The sequence below is a fragment of the Micromys minutus genome, assembly GCF_963924665.1.
Source record: "Micromys minutus genome assembly, chromosome: 19".
Classification (NCBI taxonomy): domain Eukaryota; kingdom Metazoa; phylum Chordata; class Mammalia; order Rodentia; family Muridae; genus Micromys; species Micromys minutus.
Genome location: NC_137954.1, coordinates 39,134,900 through 39,156,681, shown reverse-complemented (window position 1 = coordinate 39,156,681; position 21,782 = coordinate 39,134,900). Strand labels below are relative to the sequence as shown.

The 21,782-nt window shown below is 49.7% G+C and overlaps 1 protein-coding gene across 11 annotated transcripts in view; it reads right to left on the bottom strand.

The window, feature by feature from the left end:
• LRRFIP1 (LRR binding FLII interacting protein 1) overlaps nt 1–18,392 on the bottom strand; it is a 123,753-nt gene extending 105,361 nt beyond the window's left edge. For all 11 annotated transcript variants that reach the window (XM_080933158.1, XM_080933159.1, XM_080933161.1 and 8 more), the window contains exon 1: nt 18,248–18,392. In XM_080933158.1, coding sequence (XP_080789284.1) covers nt 18,248–18,343 — 96 coding nt within the window. In that variant the 5' untranslated portion in view covers nt 18,344–18,392. The remainder of the gene's footprint in view (nt 1–18,247) is intronic.
• Between the last annotated feature and the right edge of the window lie 3,390 nt (nt 18,393–21,782).

Genomic DNA, 21,782 nt, shown 5'->3' with positions numbered 1-21,782 from the left:
TATGTGGAGGTTGGAGGCCAATTCCCTTACATCATGTGGGTTCATGGGTCTTAGGGACCAAATTCAAATAGGTTAAATAGATGCCTTAAAAAAGACCCTACTGAGCCATCTCATTGTCTCTGGGTTTGTTTGTTTTGTTTTGGTGACACGGTGGGTCTCTCTGTCTCTGTGTACTTCATTCTCAACAAACTTCCCAGAAAGCCCATTCCAGGCCCCAATTCAGCAAAAATCCTCTCATTGAGATTACAAGGATGAGGCCCCATATCATGCTGTCTTTACTCATTTTAACAGCAGAAGGCAAGAAACAAATTTATTTTTAAAAAATAATAAAAGTGTCCACTGAATGGCAGGTGTTCAGATTCCCCGGGCAAAGGAGCTGTGGCTCACCAAAGCGCCCACTCTTTGCCTTAGGAGCTCTTTTTCAGCACACCCTTCCAAGATATCCGATGCTGGGGTGAGGACCCAAGGCGAGCCCTTATTTGGCTTGTGAATCCCTGAGTTCCATTCACCGGCGGGGCCAATGGGAACAGCCGGGTCACTTCAGCGCAGCACTGGCTCCTTGGAAACCCGAAGTTCCATCTCAGGCTGAGGGAGTAAATGAGTGGATTATGAAGCGACAAGCTGGGAAGGTCAAGACAGCCGTCATTGTTGCCACTCATTACATATGACCTTCATTCACACAGTGGCCAACTCCCACCCCGCGGAGAAGATGAAGTCAGCGGACTGACCTGCCAGGGCTACATTCTTGCTTCTGCGCAGTGGGAGGCAGAGGCAGAGGCAGGAGCGAGGAGCTGCTGCTGGGCGCTCTCTTTCCTGCTGCTGGCTGAGCGGCAGAGTGGGGAGCAAGGGACAGGAAGGAGGCCAGGGAATCAGGGGCCACAGTGGTGAGCAGGAGCCTCCAGGCCCATTCACAGCCCAGCAGGGAGGAATGAGGATAAAGGGTCAGGGCTGAGAGCCAGGCCTTGAAGCCGGCTTCCCACAACTCCCTCTCTAGGGGTAACACTAGATAACTCACGTTTGCCACTGACACTAAAGAAGAAAAAAGCAACATCACAGAATTACATGCAGAATGATGCATGTCTGTAACCTCAGCCCCGGGGAGGCCGAGGCGAGGCTGGCTGCATGCTGGAAGGCAGCAGGGGCTTGTCTCCAAATGAGTAGATAAGAGGGCTGGCACGGTAGCTCAGTGGCAGAGCGCTTGCCTAAGTTCGATCCTCATCACTGAAAAACGTGAATAAAAACAGTTACTGAGTCACTGGCAAATGCTTTAGGGTGACACGGGTCATTCGCTCCAGGATCACTTTCTAAACTAACCATACCACTAAGGTATGAGCCTTATATCTTCCCTCCAGCCTGGGCACTGGGTCAGTAACCGGCTTCCATCAAATGGAGTTGGGGAGAGAGGCACTAACTTTACAGTTGGAGAGCTGGGCCTTTGTGTGGCACTTTTCTGACTGAACCAGCTCCCCAGCTCTGGATTCGTAACTTGATGGTATTACTGGGAAGTGATGGGTACTGGGGGTGTGGGGTGGAGTTTACTTGGAAGAAGTAGGTTACAAGAATGGGTGCCCTGAAAAGGTCCACCTTATCCTGGGCCCTTTCCTCTCCCAGCCTCACCCTCCTGGTTATGGGTGAGACAAACCCCTCTAGCATGCCTTCCTGTTACGCAGTCTGTCTCGTTCACAGGCCGAGACTCCACGGAGCCAGCCGACTATGGACTGAGACCTTGGAGACTGTAAGCCAACATAAACCTTTCCTTTGCTTACTCTGAGTTTTATTGCTGATAAAAAAATGAACTAGAATAAGTCTAAGCTTTAAAAAAAACATCTTGCATAAAATCAGGTTATATTCTGCCTTAAAGATCAGTCTGAGGCTGGGGCTTGAGGACAGAATCTTTGCCTCTGTGTGCCAAGAGGCCCAGAATTCCATCCCCAGCAGTGGGGGTGGGGTGGGGGAATAGGAGGTGCGGGAGACTAGCCTAGCTGACTTCCTGCTTTCGTGAGACACAACTTCAACATTTTATTCACTTTTCTGTTTTCATCGAAGGGGCCCAGCCCACTGCTGCCTGCCCCTACTCAGGGAGACCCTCCCTCAAATGGAAATTGTTACTTCAGGGGTGCTCAGGGCTTCCCAGAAGCTCAGCGCTGTGAGAGGTGAAGGTCAGGCAAAGGCAGCTATTTATTGCACCTGGCAGAGCCTATTAATACACTGAAATTCCTGCCATTCAAGTGCTTCGCCCCAGCAGGGCAGCTACACAGGAGAACGTTCTATACAGGGTCCAAATGACTTCAGTCCCTGGGTGAGTGCCACCATCCGAGGCAGGAGCCTTCCTGGACACAATGAATGCCTTTTTAGGGTGTGGGATCTCAGCACACTGGCAGTATGCTAGGCAACCTGATCGCCCACGCAGCCCTTAGTGAGGTCACAGGCCCCTCCCCTGGATTGTTGGAAAGAATTTTTTTCCCTCATGTGCAACATTACAAGAAAGCCAGCGGGGCGGTGCCAGGAAAGAAGTCATGGAAACAGGGTACCAGGAATTGTAGGAGTGGACCAAAAAAGGGTTCAGTGTCTTGCTATAACTGTCCCCGTCTCTATCCCATCACACGAAGGGGGATGAGGTCATAAACCACCTGCTAAAATGCATTGACCAAAGCTCAGGCCCACAGAACCAATACTGTACCAGCCTGATTCCTGCTACTCCTAGGCACCGGCTACTTCTCAGCTATGTGCACAATACACAGCTGGTTCTAAAGAAGAACCTTCAGATGTTACTTTGAAGTAAGACTAAGTCCACTTATTGGGAATTCATTCCCTCGATGTTCCCTCAGGGACTCAGCATCTGCTAGGTACTAAGAGCCACCCCCAGGGTGAGGGCCACCACCAGGTTCTACCTCAGAAAGGTGCTATGACGGGGCAGTTCCTTGGCAGGCAGCTCTTGGCAGCCTTGGGTCTAAAGTCAGAGCAGCAATCATAACCGAATGCATTGCTGAGCAAAAAGAGGCTGCATCATTCACTGGAGTTATGGGATGATGGGGATACAGGATGACCGGGTCCTTTATCCCACCCAAACGGACAGTCCTGATTGATGGTCAGGACTCCTCACACACCAGCAGATATACTGCACAGGCTCTACCCCACCCAGGGCTCTGGATCCAACAAGTTTAACTGCTTCCAGGGGAGGGAGACCCTGTGCCTGGAGGCCACATTTTGAGAACCACTGGGTCAGAAAGTGCAAGCCAAGTCTCTAGGCGCTATTGTAACATGTTTAGCTTTCTCAGAATTGGGCAAAACAACTTTCCAGATACTGCTTCAGAGATGCTCCTGTGACAGCCATATCTGGGGGATGGAACCATTTAGGAGACATACATGCAACCCATCCCAAGTGGGACATGTGTTTTTGATATACAATTTACATCTGTGTAATACGTGAGAGGAGGGAGGGAGGCAAGGAGGGAAAGAGGAAGGGAAGGAGAGAGCACACGTGTGTGCTAGGCTCTGGTTGGTGGGGGCAGGACTCTGGCTCTCATCACACAAGACTCATGCCATCCTCCTCCTCTTGTGGTAAAGACTGAGCAGTCACACAGGAGCCCCACCAGGCAACACTGAAGCTTAGAGAGATTCCATTGAGGCCTGAGTGGGCTGGGGACAGTATTTCCAGCCTAACTGAGCTTCTCCTTGACAAGCTGGTATAACCCTGATGTTCCTGAACATCTGTGGTCGTCATGGAGATGGCAACTCCAGTGCACCTCTTCCCCATCTCCAGGGAACCTGAAGGGACCAGGGCCTCCAAGGCCGGGGAAGGTCATACATAGGCGTGTACAGATATACATGCCTTTGGTGTTTCCTGCCACACTTCCAGCCCCTGCCTTCCTGACGGAGAGTCCAGGCCTAGGCTGGCTTTTCAGCTACAGAAAAAAGGCAATGACATTGTCAAGCCCAGAGAGTGTGCTTTGTAAAGAGCACTCGAGCTGGGAGTGGCAGCGCACACCCGTACTCCCAGCACACAGGAGGCAGTGGCAGGCGAATCTCTGTGAGTTCAAGGCCAGCCTGGTTTACATGAGTTTCAGGACAGTCAGAACTATGAGAACAACGAAACCTCTGGAGCCAGTGAGCATGTTGCCCGTGTCCAGCAACAGATACAAGTGAGCCCGAAACCACTGGGGCCCTTTAGGGCTGGTATGTGTTAGCCCAGATACGAATTCTGGGAGGCAAGCAGGTGGCCGATATCCCACCTCAAAGATGCCTTTCCCTAGCCCTGTCAGACAGCCTGAAGCCTGGAGCCAAGCCTGAAACCCAAAGCTTGGAGTCTTGAACGGAACAAGGAGCCTAGATTCTAGAGCAGAACCTGGTGCTTGGAACCTGATGTAGCAGGGCTTGGGTCCTAGAGTAGAACCTTCAGCCAGGAGCCCGAGGGAGAACCCGGATGTAGAAACCCGGAGTCTTAAGGGGAAAGAGAAACCTGGAATGTCAAGTCTTGATAAGAGTTTTGACCTGGGGACAGGTGTCAGGCCCCCTCTGCCTCTTTGAGCAGAGGTAACAGGCAGGCAACCATTGCACTCATACGTCTGTGGCTGGTAGGATGTCCTGTACAATGTCTGAGGGTGTGTAAGAGAGCTCCCCTGCTGAGCATGTGTGCACAGACAGCATGCTCACCACACGTACGGTATTCACACCAGCTCCCCTGTGCCATGATTTTATTACAGTCTCCATCCCTCAGGAGGGAGCACTGGAGCTCAGGGACCCTTCAACTTCCTCAGAGATGGCAGCATTGGAGCGGAGCTGTGGAGCCCAAGGTTGATTTCCCATGAAAGACTCAGCATGACTCAGGGAGCCTCTTAGGGGATGCTGCTGGGCTGGGGAGCTGGGAGGAAAAGTTCTCACAGCAAGAAGAGCCCAGAGGCCTTGGCCACAGGGACGACTGTGGCTTGGGGGTTGCTGGCCTTTTGCTGGTGAACTCTGAAGAAGCTAAAGGGCAGAGAGTCTGCAGCTTCCGAGCATGCTGAGAGCTGAGGAGCTGTGACGATCAAGAATGGCCATAAGAACCATTCCATCCACCTGTGCATGGACTCAGACAGAGACTGGTAACTTGCCTGAGAAACAAACACTGTATTCACAGACCGAATAGGAAGTCACTCTTAACCTTTGACTGCCTTTCTCCCACAGGTGGTACCTTGGCAGCAGGAGGCCCGCCAATCATAGGGCTGGGCAACCTGGAGGCTTCATGGTGATGGGGGGGAAGGGCAAGAGGAGACCACAGCTCATTGATCAAGGAGAGAAATCTGGGAAAGGGATACATTTCAGACTGGGTGGGAACTGGGCAGGTCGTGAGGCATCCCAAAGAAGTGCCATGGACCAGAGACCTCAAAGGAGGAACACCAGCATGTGAGGGTGGGAGGGGACAGTGTATTCTTTGAGTAAGTGGATGCACATAAACCATGAACCCTCTTAGTGGCTCCTGCCTTCCGTCTATACCCGGGGACCTCCAGGTAGTCAGAGATCCACAGTATATATAGACACAGTTGGCAGCAGAGCTGAGCTCCACTCACCACTGAGAAAAATCCATCACTATGGGACCCAGTGGGGGCTTAAAGAGAAAGCACCAGCTGTTGAAGACTAGGTATAGGGAGCCTTCCTAGGAGAAGGTGGGCCTCATCTAAAGTTGCTCTGAACCTGAAAGAGCAGGATACAAACCGTATGTGGTACAAAGTGACCATGCTGAGGGTTGTGATCTGTTACTGTTCCTCGCTCCTGAGGAACAATTTATAAACTGCTATCCGAGGGCTAGCGGCTGGGAAATGTGCTAGAGCAGTGGTTCTCAACCTGTGGGTCACAACCCCTTTCACAGGTGCCCCCAAAGACTGCCAGAAAACACAGGTGTCTATATTACAATTCATGACAGTGGCAAAACTACCGTTGTGAAGTAGCAATGAAAATAATCTTTTGGTTGCGGGGAGGGGTGTCACCACAACGCAAGGAACTGTATTTAAAGGGTTGAGGCATCAGACAAGTGGAGACATACTGTGAGGAGCATTAAACCTACATTAAGCCCAAGGCCTTCCTGTCCCATTCAGCAGCCCAGGGTGACTCCTTTCCCAAGGGCTAAGGGAATGGCCGGCCCTGGGTAGAGTAAGGGTGAGTCCTCAGCCAGACAGTGCTGTCTTAGCAACAGAAGGAGGGATGAAGGCTGCACAGTGCATTCTGGGAATATGGGGCCATGAGGAAGTTGCCAAGACGGGAGCTTCAGGGACTCAAGGGTGCTGGGGAGGGGATTCTGGGCAAGACAGTGACCCAGCATCTATTTTAAGAAGTTCAGCTATGTGGTTTTGTAGGAGGCATGGAGACAATTTTAATCCTGTGGAAAGGTGGATGAAATTGATCATTTGTTGGCCCTTATCTGTGCCCTGCTAATCTGGGTTGAGTATTAATGGCCCTCCAGCTCCACCCTCACATTTCATGGATGTGTTCCACTTTCCCTCTGCAACCATACCTGGATGTACTGGCTGGTTTTGTGTCAACTTGACACAAACTGGAGTTATCACAGAGAAAGGAGCCTCAGTTGAGGAAATGCCTCCATGAGATCCAGCTGTATGAGAGTTTCTCAACTAGTGATCAAGGGGGGAGGGCCCAGACCACTGTGGGTGGTGCCATCCCTGGGCTGGTAGACCTGGGTTCTGTAAGAAAGCAGGCTGAGCAAGCCAGGGGAAGCAAGCCAGTAAGAAATGTCCCTCCATGGCCTCTGCATCAGCTCCTGCTTCCTGACCTGCTTGGGTTCCAGTCCTGACTTCCTTTGGTGATGAACAGCGATATGGAAGTGTAAGCTGAATAAATCCTTTCCTCCCAACTTGCTTCTTGGTCATGATGTTTTGTGCAGGAATAGAAACCCTGACTTGGACACTGGATTTCAAGTAGGCATCTGATGTAGCAGACCAGGTTGTACCAGAATATGCCTTGACCTTGAACTTGTGGCATCCAGGACTGTGAACAGCTAACAACTAAGCTACTACTCAGTCTGTAGGGTGTTGCTATATCAGCCCCCCACATGCAATGCCACCATACTTCCAGAACACAGCCAAGTGCCATCAAATTTACAGCTGAGGTCCCCACTTCCAGAATCCAAAGCTGACTTCTAGACCTGCCCAATCTCCCTCCCATCCCACTCTCTGCCTCCAGGGTAATGGTCCCCCTCTCTACAACTTCCTAGAAGGTCTGATGGAAGAAATACCAAAAAAAAAAAAAAAAAAAAAAAAAAAAAAAAAAAAAAATGAGCTAGTCTTTCTGCCTGCCCTCAGAGAAGAGCCACTTGCCTGACAGAGTCAGAGTAGAGCTTCCAGAATTCCACAGTATCTGTGCTCAAGGCACACACTCAACAGATGGGAGGCAAGGTCTAAATCAGTGTTCTCCCCCAGGAGCCATCTGATAACATCTGGAAACACGTTCTATCACCACCAAGGAGCTGGAGTTACTGGCATCTTCTGATCAGAAACTGGGATGTTGCAGAGCCTTCTATGGTATATACAACCACACACACACACACACACACACACACACACACACACACACAAGGGTATCAGCTGGTTCCCAAAGCCAATGGCATCTAGGCTAAGGAACCCCAAAGTATGAACAAAGACACTGGAAACCGAAATGAGGAGTTAGGAGGCTATCACCTTGTCTCAACCCATGTGGCAACCACCCTGGCTGTCTGGAGGCATAGGTTAAAAATAGGGAGGTAATTTGGTAGCTTCTAAGAGGTCAGATAAGCCCAAAGATAAACAGTTGTGAACAAGCCTGGCCTGTAAGGTCCAGGTCTTCAGGCTGTTACTCAAGACGGTCACTCACCTAGCCTACTGGAGGATGAAGTCCTATGGGGAACCTAAGTGCATCCTCCTGTTGATTTAAACTGAGGACCAAGAAATAGAATACTGAATACAGTATTGATACTGAGTCCTTTGTGCGGAGGACAGCATCGCTAAGATGAAATACCTGCTATAATAACTTAAGGGAATGAGGAAGACGTCAGGAGTTAGGCCATGATCCTGAGGACAAGAACGTGGTGGTGGGAGCTTGTGGTCAAGGCTTCCTACTTCACTACAGGCAGCTAACAGAGAGTAAAAGACAGAGAAAGACCCTCAGACAAAACCCACCTCCAAAGACACACCCCATTGCTCTAATTCCTTCAGCTAGACCCCACCTCCTAAGGCTTCTAAGATCCTTCCCAAACACTACCAGCAACTAAGGACGAACCCGTCAATATATCAGTCCCTTTGTGTGTGTGTGTGTGAGTGTGTGTGTGTGTGTGTGAGTATATGTGTGTGAGTGTTGTGTGTGAGTGTGTGTGAGTATGTGTATGTGTGTGTGTGAGTATGTGTGTGTGAGAGTGTGTGTGAGTGTGAGTATGTGAGTGTGTGTGTGTGAGTGTGTGTGTGAGTGTGAGTATGTGAGTGTGAGTATGTGAGTGTGTGTGTGTGAGTATGAATGTGTGTGTGAGTGTGTGTGAGTGTGTGAGTGTATGTGTGAGTGTGTGAGTGTGTGAGTGAGTGTGTGAGTGTGTGTGTGTGTGAGTGTGTGTGTGTGTGAATATGTGAGTGTGTGTGAGTGTGTGTGTGTGTGTGTGTGAGTGAGTGTGTGTGTGTGTGTGTGTGTGTGTGTGTGTGAGTGCGCTCATTCCATATTTAGTTTCAGCCCTGGGTCCTTGGCCACATCCCAACTAGACGCAAAGCACCAAGGCCACCAGCTTATCTTCCTGAGCCACATGCAAGCAGGAAATGTCCACCACCCTCTCAGTACTAGCACCTGCTGAGTGCTACAGGACACACTCCACCACCTTACCATAACTACACCAGCTTCAGGCGAACCGCCACTATAGGTTATCCCCTTCCACTTGTACACCATTTCTCTCCACTTCTGTGCCAGAATGTGAGTGATATATGGCTCCAGAAAACTCAACTGGGATTTCAAATTATGGACTATGCCTATTATGATATAGCTCCATATGGGATAAATCATCGCCCCAGAACTTGGCCAGCTCTGTGGCTGCTGGCTACGTGGCTATTTCAATCCGTTTCGAAACACTAGAGAATAAAGGTCCTCAGTTTCACTGCCACACTGCAGCAGTGATCAAGGATGGTGGTAGCTCTTGTGAGAGCCTTCAGAGACACAGACAATTCTCACCACAACCAGGATAGTCCACAGGCCACGCTGCACGGAGAGAGAGCAAACGTGCCAGAGGCGGTGAGACACATCTCCGGATATTTGGGATAAGACGAGGGATGTCAGTCATAGAAGATGGTAGGAAGGAAGAATAAAAGAAACCAAGGATAAGGGTAGCAATGCACCATAGGAAGGGATGAAAAGCAGAATGGACGGTGTGTGAGTTCTCTGGATGGCATGCGAGTCCCTGATGGTGTGCAAGCCCCTGGACAGCGTGTGTGATGGCATGTGAGTCCCCAGATGGTGTGTGAACCCCCGGATGGGGTGCGAGCCCCTGTGGTGCTCTATATAAACAGGTCAGAGCTGCCTGGTGAATCATACCAAGGGAATAGAAATCCTGACGGGGGCACCAGTGGCTCGATGCTGACTGTTCCTGGCTCTCACAGGCTGCTGACCTGAGAGTTTACTCCTGCCAAACTGGATCACAGTCTGCCTACCCCAACCCCTGGTGTATCTCAGGTCCCAGAGAATTTGACAAACCAATAAATGAATTGATTCTCGATGCTGAATGTCAGAAAAAAATTTTTTTGCTGTTATTTTGTTAAAGTTTCCCCCCTCCCCTCTCTTTCATTATTAATTTTTGAGACAAGATCTTGCTAGATCACCCCGGCCATCCTGTAACCCAAGCTGGCCTTAAGCTTCTTGCAATCTTCCTGCTTCTGCTTTTCAAGGGTAAATATATCACAGCTATGTGTCCCTAAATCTAGCTAAAAAATCTTACTTTAAAAACAACAACAACAACAACAACAACAACAAAAACCCTCCAAACTAATGAGTGATTTATCCGCTTTGTAGTAAGATAGTGAGTTCAAGACCAGCCTAGACTACATAGTGAGACTTTGTATTTTGGAGAGAGAAGGAAAGGATGGTAGGAGGAGAGGGAGGAGAGAGAGAGGAAGAGAGACAAGAGAGAAGAAAAGAGGAGAGACAGAGAGACAGAGAGACAGAGAGACAGAGAGAAGGGGGCTGGTCAGATGATTCAGTGGGTAAATACACTTGCTCCAAGACTGACAACTTGAGTTTTAGCCCTGCAATTTGAATGGTGGAGAGAGAAGTGACTTCCACATGTAATTCTTTGAGGTTTGCCCTAAAAGATGTACATGCATGTATGTATGCACATATACACATATAAATAAATATATGTGATCCGAGTACACTTCTAATCCCAGCACTTGGGAGGCAGAGGCAGGAGGATCTATGTGATTTCAAGGCAGATCTGGTTTATGTCTCAAAATAATTAAAATATACAATAAAACAAAATTTAAAATTAACTTGAATTCTGTCCCAGACGATATAACAAAAGACAGACATGTAGACAGAACAAAAGGAAGCTCAGTCATCATGTCCAGAAGAGAAGAGGGCTGGCTGGTGGGGACACCAGAAACCTCACTGAACTTCTGGATAGTCATTTCCAGATTGAATGAAGCCAGTCATGCTCAATACATATGGGAAAAGCCTAGGATAGAAAGAACGGTGACCGCTACAGGGTCCAGAGAACAGAAGGAGGTAATAACCTGGAATCATGGAAAGAACTAAAATTCTCAGAACAGCCCTAAATGCTAGAATAAAACAGGAAGAGGCCCTAAAATGATGGCAGAATTTTATTTTTGGTCTCACTTTTCCACACTGACTTGCTGCCTTGGTAGGAAATACAGCAGGTCCTTGACAAACCTGCTTGCGGTACTTCCCACGCTCTTCCACTGTGGCTCGGTCAGTGTTTCTTCAAGTGAATGCCAACAAATTGCAGCCTTTCCCCCACAGAGGACCAAGTGCCACCCTCACTTTCTACAGAGGGCTCTTTCCAATTAACAATGCCGATCGGCAACCACTTCAAAGGAGAAACCATTGACATTCTTTGGAAACTTATTTTTAACCTAGACCTCTATATACAACCAACCTATCAATCAAGTGGGTGGGCAGAACGGGAGGCATTTTTAGGTGTGCAAATATTTGGAAAAGGTACCCTTGTTCTGAAGGACATGTTCCAGCAAAACCAAGTTGTGAGCCAAGAAAGACAATTACAATCCAAGAAACAGGGACTCAACCTTCCCCATCCAAAAAGACAAAAGGATTGATTCTTCAGAGCTGTAAGAAGGGAACAAGAGCTGAGGGTCAGAGCCCGAGGATACCCAGACCTGACTGGGAGGGAGGGTTGTGGGGAATAAACAGAATGGGATGATGCTCTGACTTGTCTAGTTGTATTACAAAATGGCACCATAAAGGGTTTGTTAAGACTTTGAAGAATTACAAATCATAGATATGGGAATGAGTAAGCAGTTTAAATAAAAAGAAATAACTCCTTGGGCTGGCTGGCTCCCAGAGTGATGTGTGGTATGCAACACTGTTACTTCCACCAGCGTTTCCTGAACAAGGATTGTGTGCACTTTGGCCATTGGTCTGAGCCCTTACATCTCTCATTGCCCTCTTAGCCACATACCTCATGGAAAGAGGACTATCAGTATTACTCTCAGTCTTCAACCCAGGAAGCCAACAGACAGCGTCTAAACTAGATAAACCTATGAAGAATACTTTTATAAGCTGCACTTTAATAATGGAATATTTACTTATATGTGTAACATTTGTGAAAACCATGTCACTTGCCAGGCCATCCAGGGACTTATGGGCCCTTTAAAATATTTAGCTTTTACAGTGGCAATGCATTATTCATGAAGATATCTTTGATATTCTAGAAACTGGAACTTTTGCTGGACTTCACAGAAAATTCATAATACACCTTGAGGTCATGTAAGACTCAAGACTGACGTCCTACTGTGGACTCAGCCTGTTTTCTTGATCTACCTTTCAAAAAGCAACGTACTAATCAGCCTGACTCACCTTGGGTTTCCCATGTAACCAGCTTTTATAACCTAAGTTAGTCCATAGCTATAATCTTACATTATGTATTCTTCCACGCCCCTGGCCCAGAGAACAATGTGTTTGTTATGCTATTTGCTGAAATATAGGTTGGAATAACCTTATAAACTGAGTATCCAGCATTAACGTTTCCCACAACATTTGTATGTTGCTTGGTGAAAAATGTTTATACTACTGTTTCTAAGTTGGGGTCAGTTGGAATCTGTGACTTAATCCCTTGTAAAATTTTGTTAAAGATTTCTGTAGAGTGTCCTTCACTCCTTACTCATGTGACACTTTCTGTGCTGGTCAATAAGAGACAGAGCTGAGCCCTTTGTGAGACACAGAGACGGAGATACAGGGACAGATTCACAGGACAGTATTCAGACAGGCCCAGATGCACTCACACCACAGGCAGGCAGGGATAACAGAAGACAAAGGAGGGAAAACAGAGAATTGCAATCTGGACTAGCTCTTGGTTAAAGAACACCAAAGGGCAGTGCTTTGATTTTTATCTGGACTGTAACACTGACTCAATGTGGGTGACTGAGTTTATTATTCGTGCTTTCAAACCAATGCACACAGTGATGTCACAAGCCATGTCACCGGAGAAGTGTCAGGGTCTGACAAACATTCAGAGGATAGTTCAGGAGCCAAAGAGACAGACCAGCCATTGAGACCACTAATTGCTTCTGCAGCAAACCTGGGTTCGGTTCCCAGCACCCAGAAGGGTGGCTCACAACCGTCTGTAACTCCAGTTCCAGGGGATCCAAAATATTCTTGCCTCCTACATGCCCATGGTGCACATAAATTTCACACACACACACACACACACACACACACACACACACACACACACACACACACAAAATGAAAAATTAAAAAAACCCTAAATTTGAAAAACAATGAAAAGAACTGTTCGTCTGTGTTGGTAATGGTCTGAGAACACGAACAAGGGTAAAACTGCACATTAGTTTGCTGAGGTAAAAGTCAAAGCTTTCCAGATGGAGACATGAAAAGCGGAAGTCCCAGATAGAGGGAGGCAGAGAGTACTAGTGTCTGCCTCACGAAAGGCTACACTGAGGGCTCCCAGGTCAGCTAGAGACAGCGTCCCAAGGGATGGGAGAAGTTGGCCTGAACATAGGCTGTCATCAGCAGTGAAGTCTTAGGCCACTAAACAGATGCTGTCCTCTTCTGATGGGACTTAGTACGCTTGTGGGATGAAGCTTCTGAGAGTGGCTGGCTCAGTGCTGTTTCCTTCCTTTTGTGTCCCAGACTTTGATGAGACTTACAGGTGACAATCTTAACTACAGTCCAGGACTGTGGTCTTCACCATTCAGCCGAAGGTCTCTTCAGCCTTTCACAGGAAAACCCCAACACTGAGCATGGGGCTAGGAATCACTTAGACTGTCCTCAGATGGAGGAAGTGACAGCTGGCTCTGATAGAAATAGCAATGGGTGGGGCCTGGAGGCCACCAGAGACAGCGGATGGTCCAGATGAAACTCTGAATCCTCTCTTAGCTTTTTCCAGCTTTTGGAAATCACGTCACCAGTCCAAGCTCACAGGCCCAGGAACTGCTGGTTTGACCATTCATAATACCTCACAGATGATGCCCATCCCCCAGAGTTGTGTCTCTCTTAGGAGGGACACCCAGGGTGGCTACATTAGTATTTGAAGTGAGGCAGTTCTTCACATTGGACAATGAACAGCCACATGTTCCCCTACGCTATGGAAAGTGGGGGTACCACCACTTCCTGACTGCGCAGTAATAACCTAACCACGAGGGGCATAGCCATCCAGTGTCCACTGGTTTCTATGAGTTGACTAGGCTTGGGAAACAAAGGTGTAAAGAGGATGAATGAGGTTAAGTGGTTGGGTAGCAAAAAGCACATCCTCCCTTTGTTGAGTTCAGGCGGTGGCTGGCCCCAGTGTGTTGTCACAGTATGGGAGTGGGGCATGGGCCACTATGACAGAGGCCAGGAGTGGGGCATGGTAGCTGAATTCTTCCCAGATTCCTCAATCCAAAAAAGCCAGGTAGCTTGGTGCTAAAGGCAGTAGAGATTAGAGTTAAAATGAACTAGACCCATGGGCACACCCCAACCTATCGAACTCCCAATGGCCTTGAACAAGCAGATGCATAGACAGGCTCACTTCACACAGGCTGAGGCCTGAGGATAAAGATAAGCAGGGAGCAGACGGAGGACTATCTCAGTAGGATTGCCAAACCCAGAAGTGCTGCTCACAGCAGGTTCCCCAGGAGAAGAACCTGCAGTCTGCCCTTGGCTGCTACTGGTTTCCTACAGGAGCCCTTGAGGCAAGTGGGACAGAGCATGGGTTCAGCAGGACAACATGGGCATGTATTATCAGCCTGTGAGTCTAGGCCAGGAAGTCACCAGAGTGGAGAGTGACATTCTCTGTTCTCACATGTGTGAGTTAACGACTGCAGGATGCCTCTCCCAGGAGCTCTGCTGAGGATGGAAAAGACATCTTCTACATACAAACTTTGGTCCAGTGAAGGTGGGCTCTGAGCTTTCACCTTTCAGTGCTCCTGGACCCCATGCTGGGAGAATTCACTTACAGTGGGTTCCTTGGACAAGAGGCTTCAGGGAAATTATGGATCAGACGTCCCCCTCCCTCTTCCTGCCTTGCCCTGCTGAATGTGGAAAGGCTTCTCATGTAGGCCACAGAGGGAGGGACCAACTCACCACCCAAGGAGATGACTCCTCTAGCTCATGACTGTCAAACCCAAATGAAGCCAGCTGCTGTGACTGGCATTGAAAAGACCTGCAGAGGACACTGAACAGCCTTGGACAGAGTGCTGTAGGGGAGGTCCAGGACCCCCCCCCCAAAGTCCCTTGTAGAAGGTCTATGTGGGAAAAGGGAAGACCCAGGAGTTGAGATTTACCTTCTGAAGACCTTAGCAACACTTTTGCCCAGATGTGAGACCTGGCACTCCCAGCCCCCTAGAAGGCCATGTCTTACTGTCTGGAGAGTGCTGGCAGAGCCCTTCCCCCAACATCAGGCTAGAATTTCGCCTCCCAAAGGCGATCGGTTCAGTACTGATATTAAAGGCATATTCAGTGACAACCCGTCTACTTGCTGGGTTGGAGCCAGATAGGACCTGTGGAAATGGAAAGAGACAAGGCAGACTGTGGGGGAGGCACTGAAAGGCTCTGTTCTTTCTCAGAGAACTTCCGAGCCCAAGGAGAACTGATCTCCTATTCCACTGGGTGGGTTCCCTGCCCCTACGACCTAGGCCACCTGATGACCTTGACCCAGAATCTCCACTTGTCTTCCTGAAGGCAACCTTCCTCCTGTCACTCTCATAACCGATCCACTTCCACTCTGGCCTATACAACTTCCCAAATGATCCGGGAATGCCCTGTCCTTAGTTGGTCTGTACACAGGACAAGGAGCTCTCCCCCGATCCAGGCCAGGCATGGATGGTCCTGTCTCCTTTTGCAACAGGGACTTCATGGAAGCCAGTCTCCGAATTTGGAGCAGAACTCTAGAGGCCTGCAGAGATTCTTCAGAGAGCTGCTTCTAGCTCTCTGGAGAAAGGCAGACAAAGGAGACTATAATTCAGGGGTTCATCCTGGAATGATCCCTTGGCCCAGGCTAAAGTCAGTGAACTTCCACACAGCACCTCTGCCTGTGGATGAGGTCAGCATATAGGTTTTATTACAGCACACAGCCTGTAGTACTGAGGGACAAGTACCAGCATTCTCTCCTGGGATTTCCAATCTCTGCCGATATATATCTAGGTCAAGTGGTCAGGGCTTTTGTCCTGGCAGCTAAACCATCTGGCTGGTAGGTACATCCTTCAAGAACTCAAGATAACCATTTCCTCCAGGAAGCAGCCTCTGATATTAACCACTAGCTGGAATTCTCTCTCATTCCAAACCTTCAAGCCCTTCTGTGACCTTTCCAATCAGTTGGGTCTTCTATGGGCTCTGCTGATGTACAGGTTCCAACCCACTCTTTCTTTTTTGTGAGGTAGAGTCTCACTTTGTAGCCCAGACTAGCCTCCAAGTCCACACGCATCCTCTGAGCTCGGCCTCTCCAGCGCTGGGCTGACAGGACAGTTCTATCCATATCTCCAGACCCCGTTTTGGTCCAAACCCTTGCCAGTTTCCCTGCCAACTCTTGGATCTTTAGGATTGGGTGTTGGATACCATGATCGTGGATTAAAGAGTGCATTGGAAACCAAGCCTGAGACAATTTTGCTAACGTTCACAAGAACATTTAATAATTCAGGGGCTAGATATTTGCCATCTGAATACTGATTTAACTTCACAGTTGGCCAGTAGAATCCAATTTGAAGCAGGGCAGGCAGCATCACCTGCTCCCTCCAATCTTTTCATTGAACGCTGCTGGGTCTCAGTAAGGGCCACATCTGTGGCTGACTTTCACCGGGGTTCGTCTTATTCAGGGCACATTCATTTCATGCGTTGGTTGGAAATACTTTGCCTGCTGTTCCTTTGTGTGTCCCCAACGCTTCAGGGAGTCTGCCTCTTTTACAGAGATGAGAACAGGGTTGAGGGGAGCTGGGAAGCTGGCTTTCCTAGAGAAGCACAGTTAGTACAGAGCGGTCCCACTTGTCTGGAAGCTCAGGTCTGACTCCTGCCTGTCTTTATAACTGCTGACTGCGGCTCCCTGGGCGCAAGGCAAAACCATTCCCTGGCCTCTGCTTCCAATCTATTTTTATAACAACCAGCCGATAAGAGGCTGGCTTATGGGACTCCCAGTCTTCTCATTCCTTTGTCCTGCAGCCACCAGGACCTGTGAGACACTCTGGCCCTCCTAGGAACACTTGTTTGCTGGGTAGTCACAGACCCACATAAGAGACTGTTGTAACCAGGAAATTATATTCAAACCGCTACACTTAGCAAGTGTCTGTATTTAGCCAAAGGTCTTGTAACTAACACCATTAATCACCCACTGTGCACCTGTCTCTAATGAGCTCTTGGTATAAGATATTGCCTGCCTGGGTGGTGCCTTCTACAGGCAACCAACTAACCTCTGCACCTTTTGCCAACTTGCAGTAAGCACAGGCCTTATGACTAGGGTGACATGGGAGAGCTAAAAGGGCACAAAAAGGACAGAATTTGTACACTGGGCTTCAGGGGACCGGTAGGAGTTTGCTGGAAAACCCTCTCTTGTCTTGTACAGAGAAAACCATTTCTTTACACAGTGCTCTGCAAACACAGACCCATAGACCAGTAAAACTGAAATCAGGCATTCAGAACAAACAGGAAGACCACAGTCACTCCTTCTCCTATATAACCGCAGCCTAAACTGCTGGGAAGTTTTTCCACGCGGAAATAATACGTAGGCTAACTCTCCATCACAACCTGCCCAGAAGAGAGGGGAGGAGACTAGATTTCACCTACACAGACATTTTAATTTTTTATTGTTATTACTTTAGTTAAAATGTGCACAGGACGCTCAACTCAAAGGGAACAGAAAGGCAATACAAATGTCTCTGATTTCTTTGTCCACCCTACGTCTTAACCAGTCGGCCCCCTCCCCCAGGGCGGCTGCTACCAGTTTGCTCTAGTCTTTCCACGTGTCACGCATGCTGCCGCAGCCTAAAGGTTGCATCTTTGTGGGAGAAAACCGGGCGTTTGTGCAGACACGCACACCCATGCGCCCTCCTTTACCATACAAGAAGTTCATTAGCGAACGCGTTTGCCTTCGTAATGAACTGTCCAGGAAACTTTTATCAAACCTCCAAACATGCCCTAGCTTGCTTTCAGGCTGGTCCAGACAGGGAACCCCTAAGTTACTCTCAAGCTGATCCCTCTGTGGCAATGGTCACCAACCAACTGGGACCATTTCAGCAAGGCCATGTGGCTTCTAGGGCCGCCACGGGTCATGGTCATCAGGATTGGCCTAACCTCCTTTCCTGGTACAAGGGGTGGCACTCGACTGGGACCCCGCCACCTTGAACCCTGGGTGGCCCGACTGAGTCAGCCCCCGGGACTAGCGGCCCACAAGGACCAGGGTCTGGAGCTGAGGACAGTAGCACCACCGGCGTGTGGCGGGTGCGAGTGGTCCGTAGGCCGTGGATGAAAGCCGGGGCCCAGTGCTCCTGGGGCCCGGCCCAAAGCGCGGCTGCTGTGGACCACTGGGAACGACTGGGGACCGTGGGGACGCTGACAGCTGTGGCCGCGCCTCGCTCACCTCACGCGCGATCTGGTTGAGCGCGTCGTCCTCCGCCGTCAGCCGCTCCCGGTTGGGGAGCCGCTTGCGCCCCGATCCCTGCGTGCCCATGTCCATTGGCCACGGCGCACAGCTGCTGCGGGACCGGTCTTGGAGCCGCGCTCGGCCGGCCGCCCGCTCCGCCCCTCGCTCCGCCGCGGCGTCATGGCGTCAGCGGCGCGGGGCTGGGGACGCGGGGGACGCGGGAGGCTGGGGCCAGAACCGTGGGGGATCCTCGGGTACCCCGGAGACCACGATGTGGGATGCAGGGACTCAGGGTGGTGATGGAGATGCGTAAGCGGTGGCGGAGGGAGAACTGGAGACAGGGACCCCGGGACCCCAAATGGTGCTCGGGGGCCAAGGCAAGGCAAGACAGAGAAGGGGATATTGAAAGTGGCTGAGACCCACAAAAGAGGCTCCCTCATAGAGACAGGCAGCGGCCAGGCACCTAGGAGTAGCAGCAGACTGTGGAGGCGAGATACCAGAACACTGGGGACACTGTGCACATGAGGGGATACTCTGAGACCAGGGGAGCTGTTGGTGGTGTTAGGGGCGTGAGTTGTAGAGGACAACCTGCTGCGATCTGACATGCCCATCGTTGGAACAGTGGGTGGCTGAGTGGAAACCTCTGCTGGGGTCATACAAAGGTTTTCAGAGGATTGGATGGCCCAGAAGTTTGCACCAAGGGATGGGCCCAGGTTATAATTTAAGCTGGAATCCCCATCTCGGCCAGTTGAGATAAAAGTCCATCCCAAGGACTGAGAGCCTTGCTCTGGATCCAGGTCCAGGTGCCTTCTGACCGCAGCCCAAGTACCCGAGACTCCAAGCACTGCAAACCATCCTTTGAGAGTACGAAGTTCTGTTCGCCATCTTTCTGGCTGTGGTGCCTCCTGACTGGCCACTTGACTCCAGCTTCTGAGAATGGGCGGGGCATATTTCTTGCCATCCCTGTGAACTTAATATCTGAAGCTCTCTATGGGAACCACTGGGAAGGCTAGAAGGCTGCCCTGGGGCTCGGCAAGGTGAAAGAAGTTCTTATGCCCCGCCTGCCTTGTCTCCTGGCTCTTGGTAGACTGTTTCTTATTAGACAGGGCGCCAGCAGGCTGGCAAAAGCACTGGAGTGTCTGAAGTTTGGGTGAAATTCATAGTGGCTGGACCTGGGGAAGGAAGGGAGGGAGGATGGCCTGGAACAAAGGACAAGCCTTATGAAGTCATGCCCCACTGGGATTGGAATGGTTAACATACATTCTAATATAATTCCAAGCAAGCTGTATGACCAAATGGGTGTGAGCCCTTAGAAACATCATGTGGGAACTGAAGGGGACAAGAAACAGACCCCTCGGTTACAGAGAAGCATACTGGAAGTGTCTGCCAGGGAGTGGATGGCGAATGGAGAGACATGGGAGGGACAAGTGAATCTGGTTACATTGCTCGGGTTACAACCTGCTTGGCACACGGTAGGCAAGAGGGAAAAACACCTGTTAGTCAAATCTCCTATGCCATGCCCACACCATTGGGGGCCATGTACTCCTTAGGGAGGTAATACAGCTGGGGACCGTTCATCATCTCCTTAGCCAAGGGGCATTGAGAGGACCCTATATCTACCAATGCTTCGTCACCCCAACCTCTTCCTTCACTCACATCTGCTCCACACCTGCTACCTGTCAACTGATTGCCCAGGGCTCTTAGACACAAAGGTAAAGGAGGCAGGCTGGGTTGCTGCCCTTTTACGGTTAAGGAAATACTGCATGCTCCTTAACCAAAGCCAATTCCAAGATCCAGCATCTTCTTTCTGAGAGAAGCCTGCCTGGTGTTCAGGACCTTTCTCTCTAACGTAGATTCTCAGCCCTGCCCACCTGGCATCCTCGGAGCCTGAACCTTTTATTCTAAGGGGCATTCTGTCAGCTTGGCTGGCACAACCTCCACCCACACAATAACATCAGTAGACTGTTTCAGAGAGAACATGCTGTCCAGGGCCACCGTGTTCATTCCAATCTCTGAACTTCTCCTTAAACACAAACGCCACCTTTAGAAAGGATCCAGGGAAATTTCAAAGGGGACAAGGGCAGTCTGGGTAAAGGACACTGTACACATAGTTGAAACCTATAGAGTTTCACTCCCGGGACTTATTTCTTTGTTCACTGGGCAAGATCTGCCGGGGACTTGGAAGTTACAAGGGTTCCAGTCCAGTTAGTGTGCAGACTCAGAGCTTCCAGGGGAGAGGTCCACAGGAGCTGTCAGAGAGATCAGGCTGGGTCATCATGGGGTCCTACCCTGGCCTCCTCTACTGCCCACCACCTGGAAAGGACAGAAAGACTTCTTTTGGACTATAGTGGAGAGAGTTGGGGTGAGCTATAGCCCCTCCTAGAGATGGCGGGCAGAATGGAGCAAAGCCTCCTGTGGTAGAACATGGGGACAAGACATGGGGGGCACTAAGAACAAGTTCCGTGTCCTGCCAGGGGGGTTGGTGGTTTGTCTCCCATGACCAGCCAGCCATTTTCAGCTGCTTCTTTCAATGGCTCATTATCCATATTTCCAAAAGTGTAAAGTGTATTCCTCCAGTAATACAGAGAGGAGAAGCCTAACTGAACTGGGAACCGACCAGGTTGGGATGAAGAAGGGAAACTGACCAGAGGCAAAGGAAAAAGACAAAAGTTGGCTTTCTTAAATACCTGTGGACAATCTGTTATAGTTAGGGTTTCTATTGCTGTGAAGAGATGCTGTGACCACAACTCTTATGAAGGAAAATTTTTAATTGAGGCTGGGTTTCAGGTCAGAGGTTTAGACCATTATTGTAATGGTCGGAAGCATGGTGGCAATCCAGCAGCCATGGTGCTGGAGGAGCTAGGAGGTCTATATCTGAATCCGCAGGCAGCAGGAAGAGAGAGACACACTGGGTTTGGCTTGAGCATAGGAGACCTCAAAGCCCACCCCCAGTGACATACTTCCTCCAACAAAGTCACACTGACTTCAACAAGGCCACACCTCCTAATAGCATCACTTCCTATGACCGAGCATTCAAACACGTGAGTCTATTGGGGGCCATTCCTATTCAAACCACCACACAACCATTTCCAACAAACTTCAGGGTTTGTAGAGAAAACACTTGGGGGTTGTCTTGGGCTCGCTCTTGTATTCCCACCTAAACCCAACCAGATGCCCACACTTGTCTTTTTCCTTTGCCTCTGGGCAGTTTCCCTTCTTCATCCCAACCTGGTCGGTTCCCAGCTCAGTTAGGCTTCTCCTCTCTGTCTTACTGGAGTGGATGGTTTCCTGAGTAGACTGCATGAAACAACCACAGGAGGTTCTGTAAGAAAATACTAGAAGTCCTATTAATAGCCAGACTGGATTACATGAAGAGACTGTACGCAGTCTGCCGGGTTCCTCTTACAGGGCAGGGACGCACACATAGACATGGAGTCCATGAAGGACTCCAGTGAGTTTATTATGAGGTCGGGCATGGCTGTCTGAATGTCACTGAAACTCGTGCCACTCAACATGCCATTCTAAAAACCCT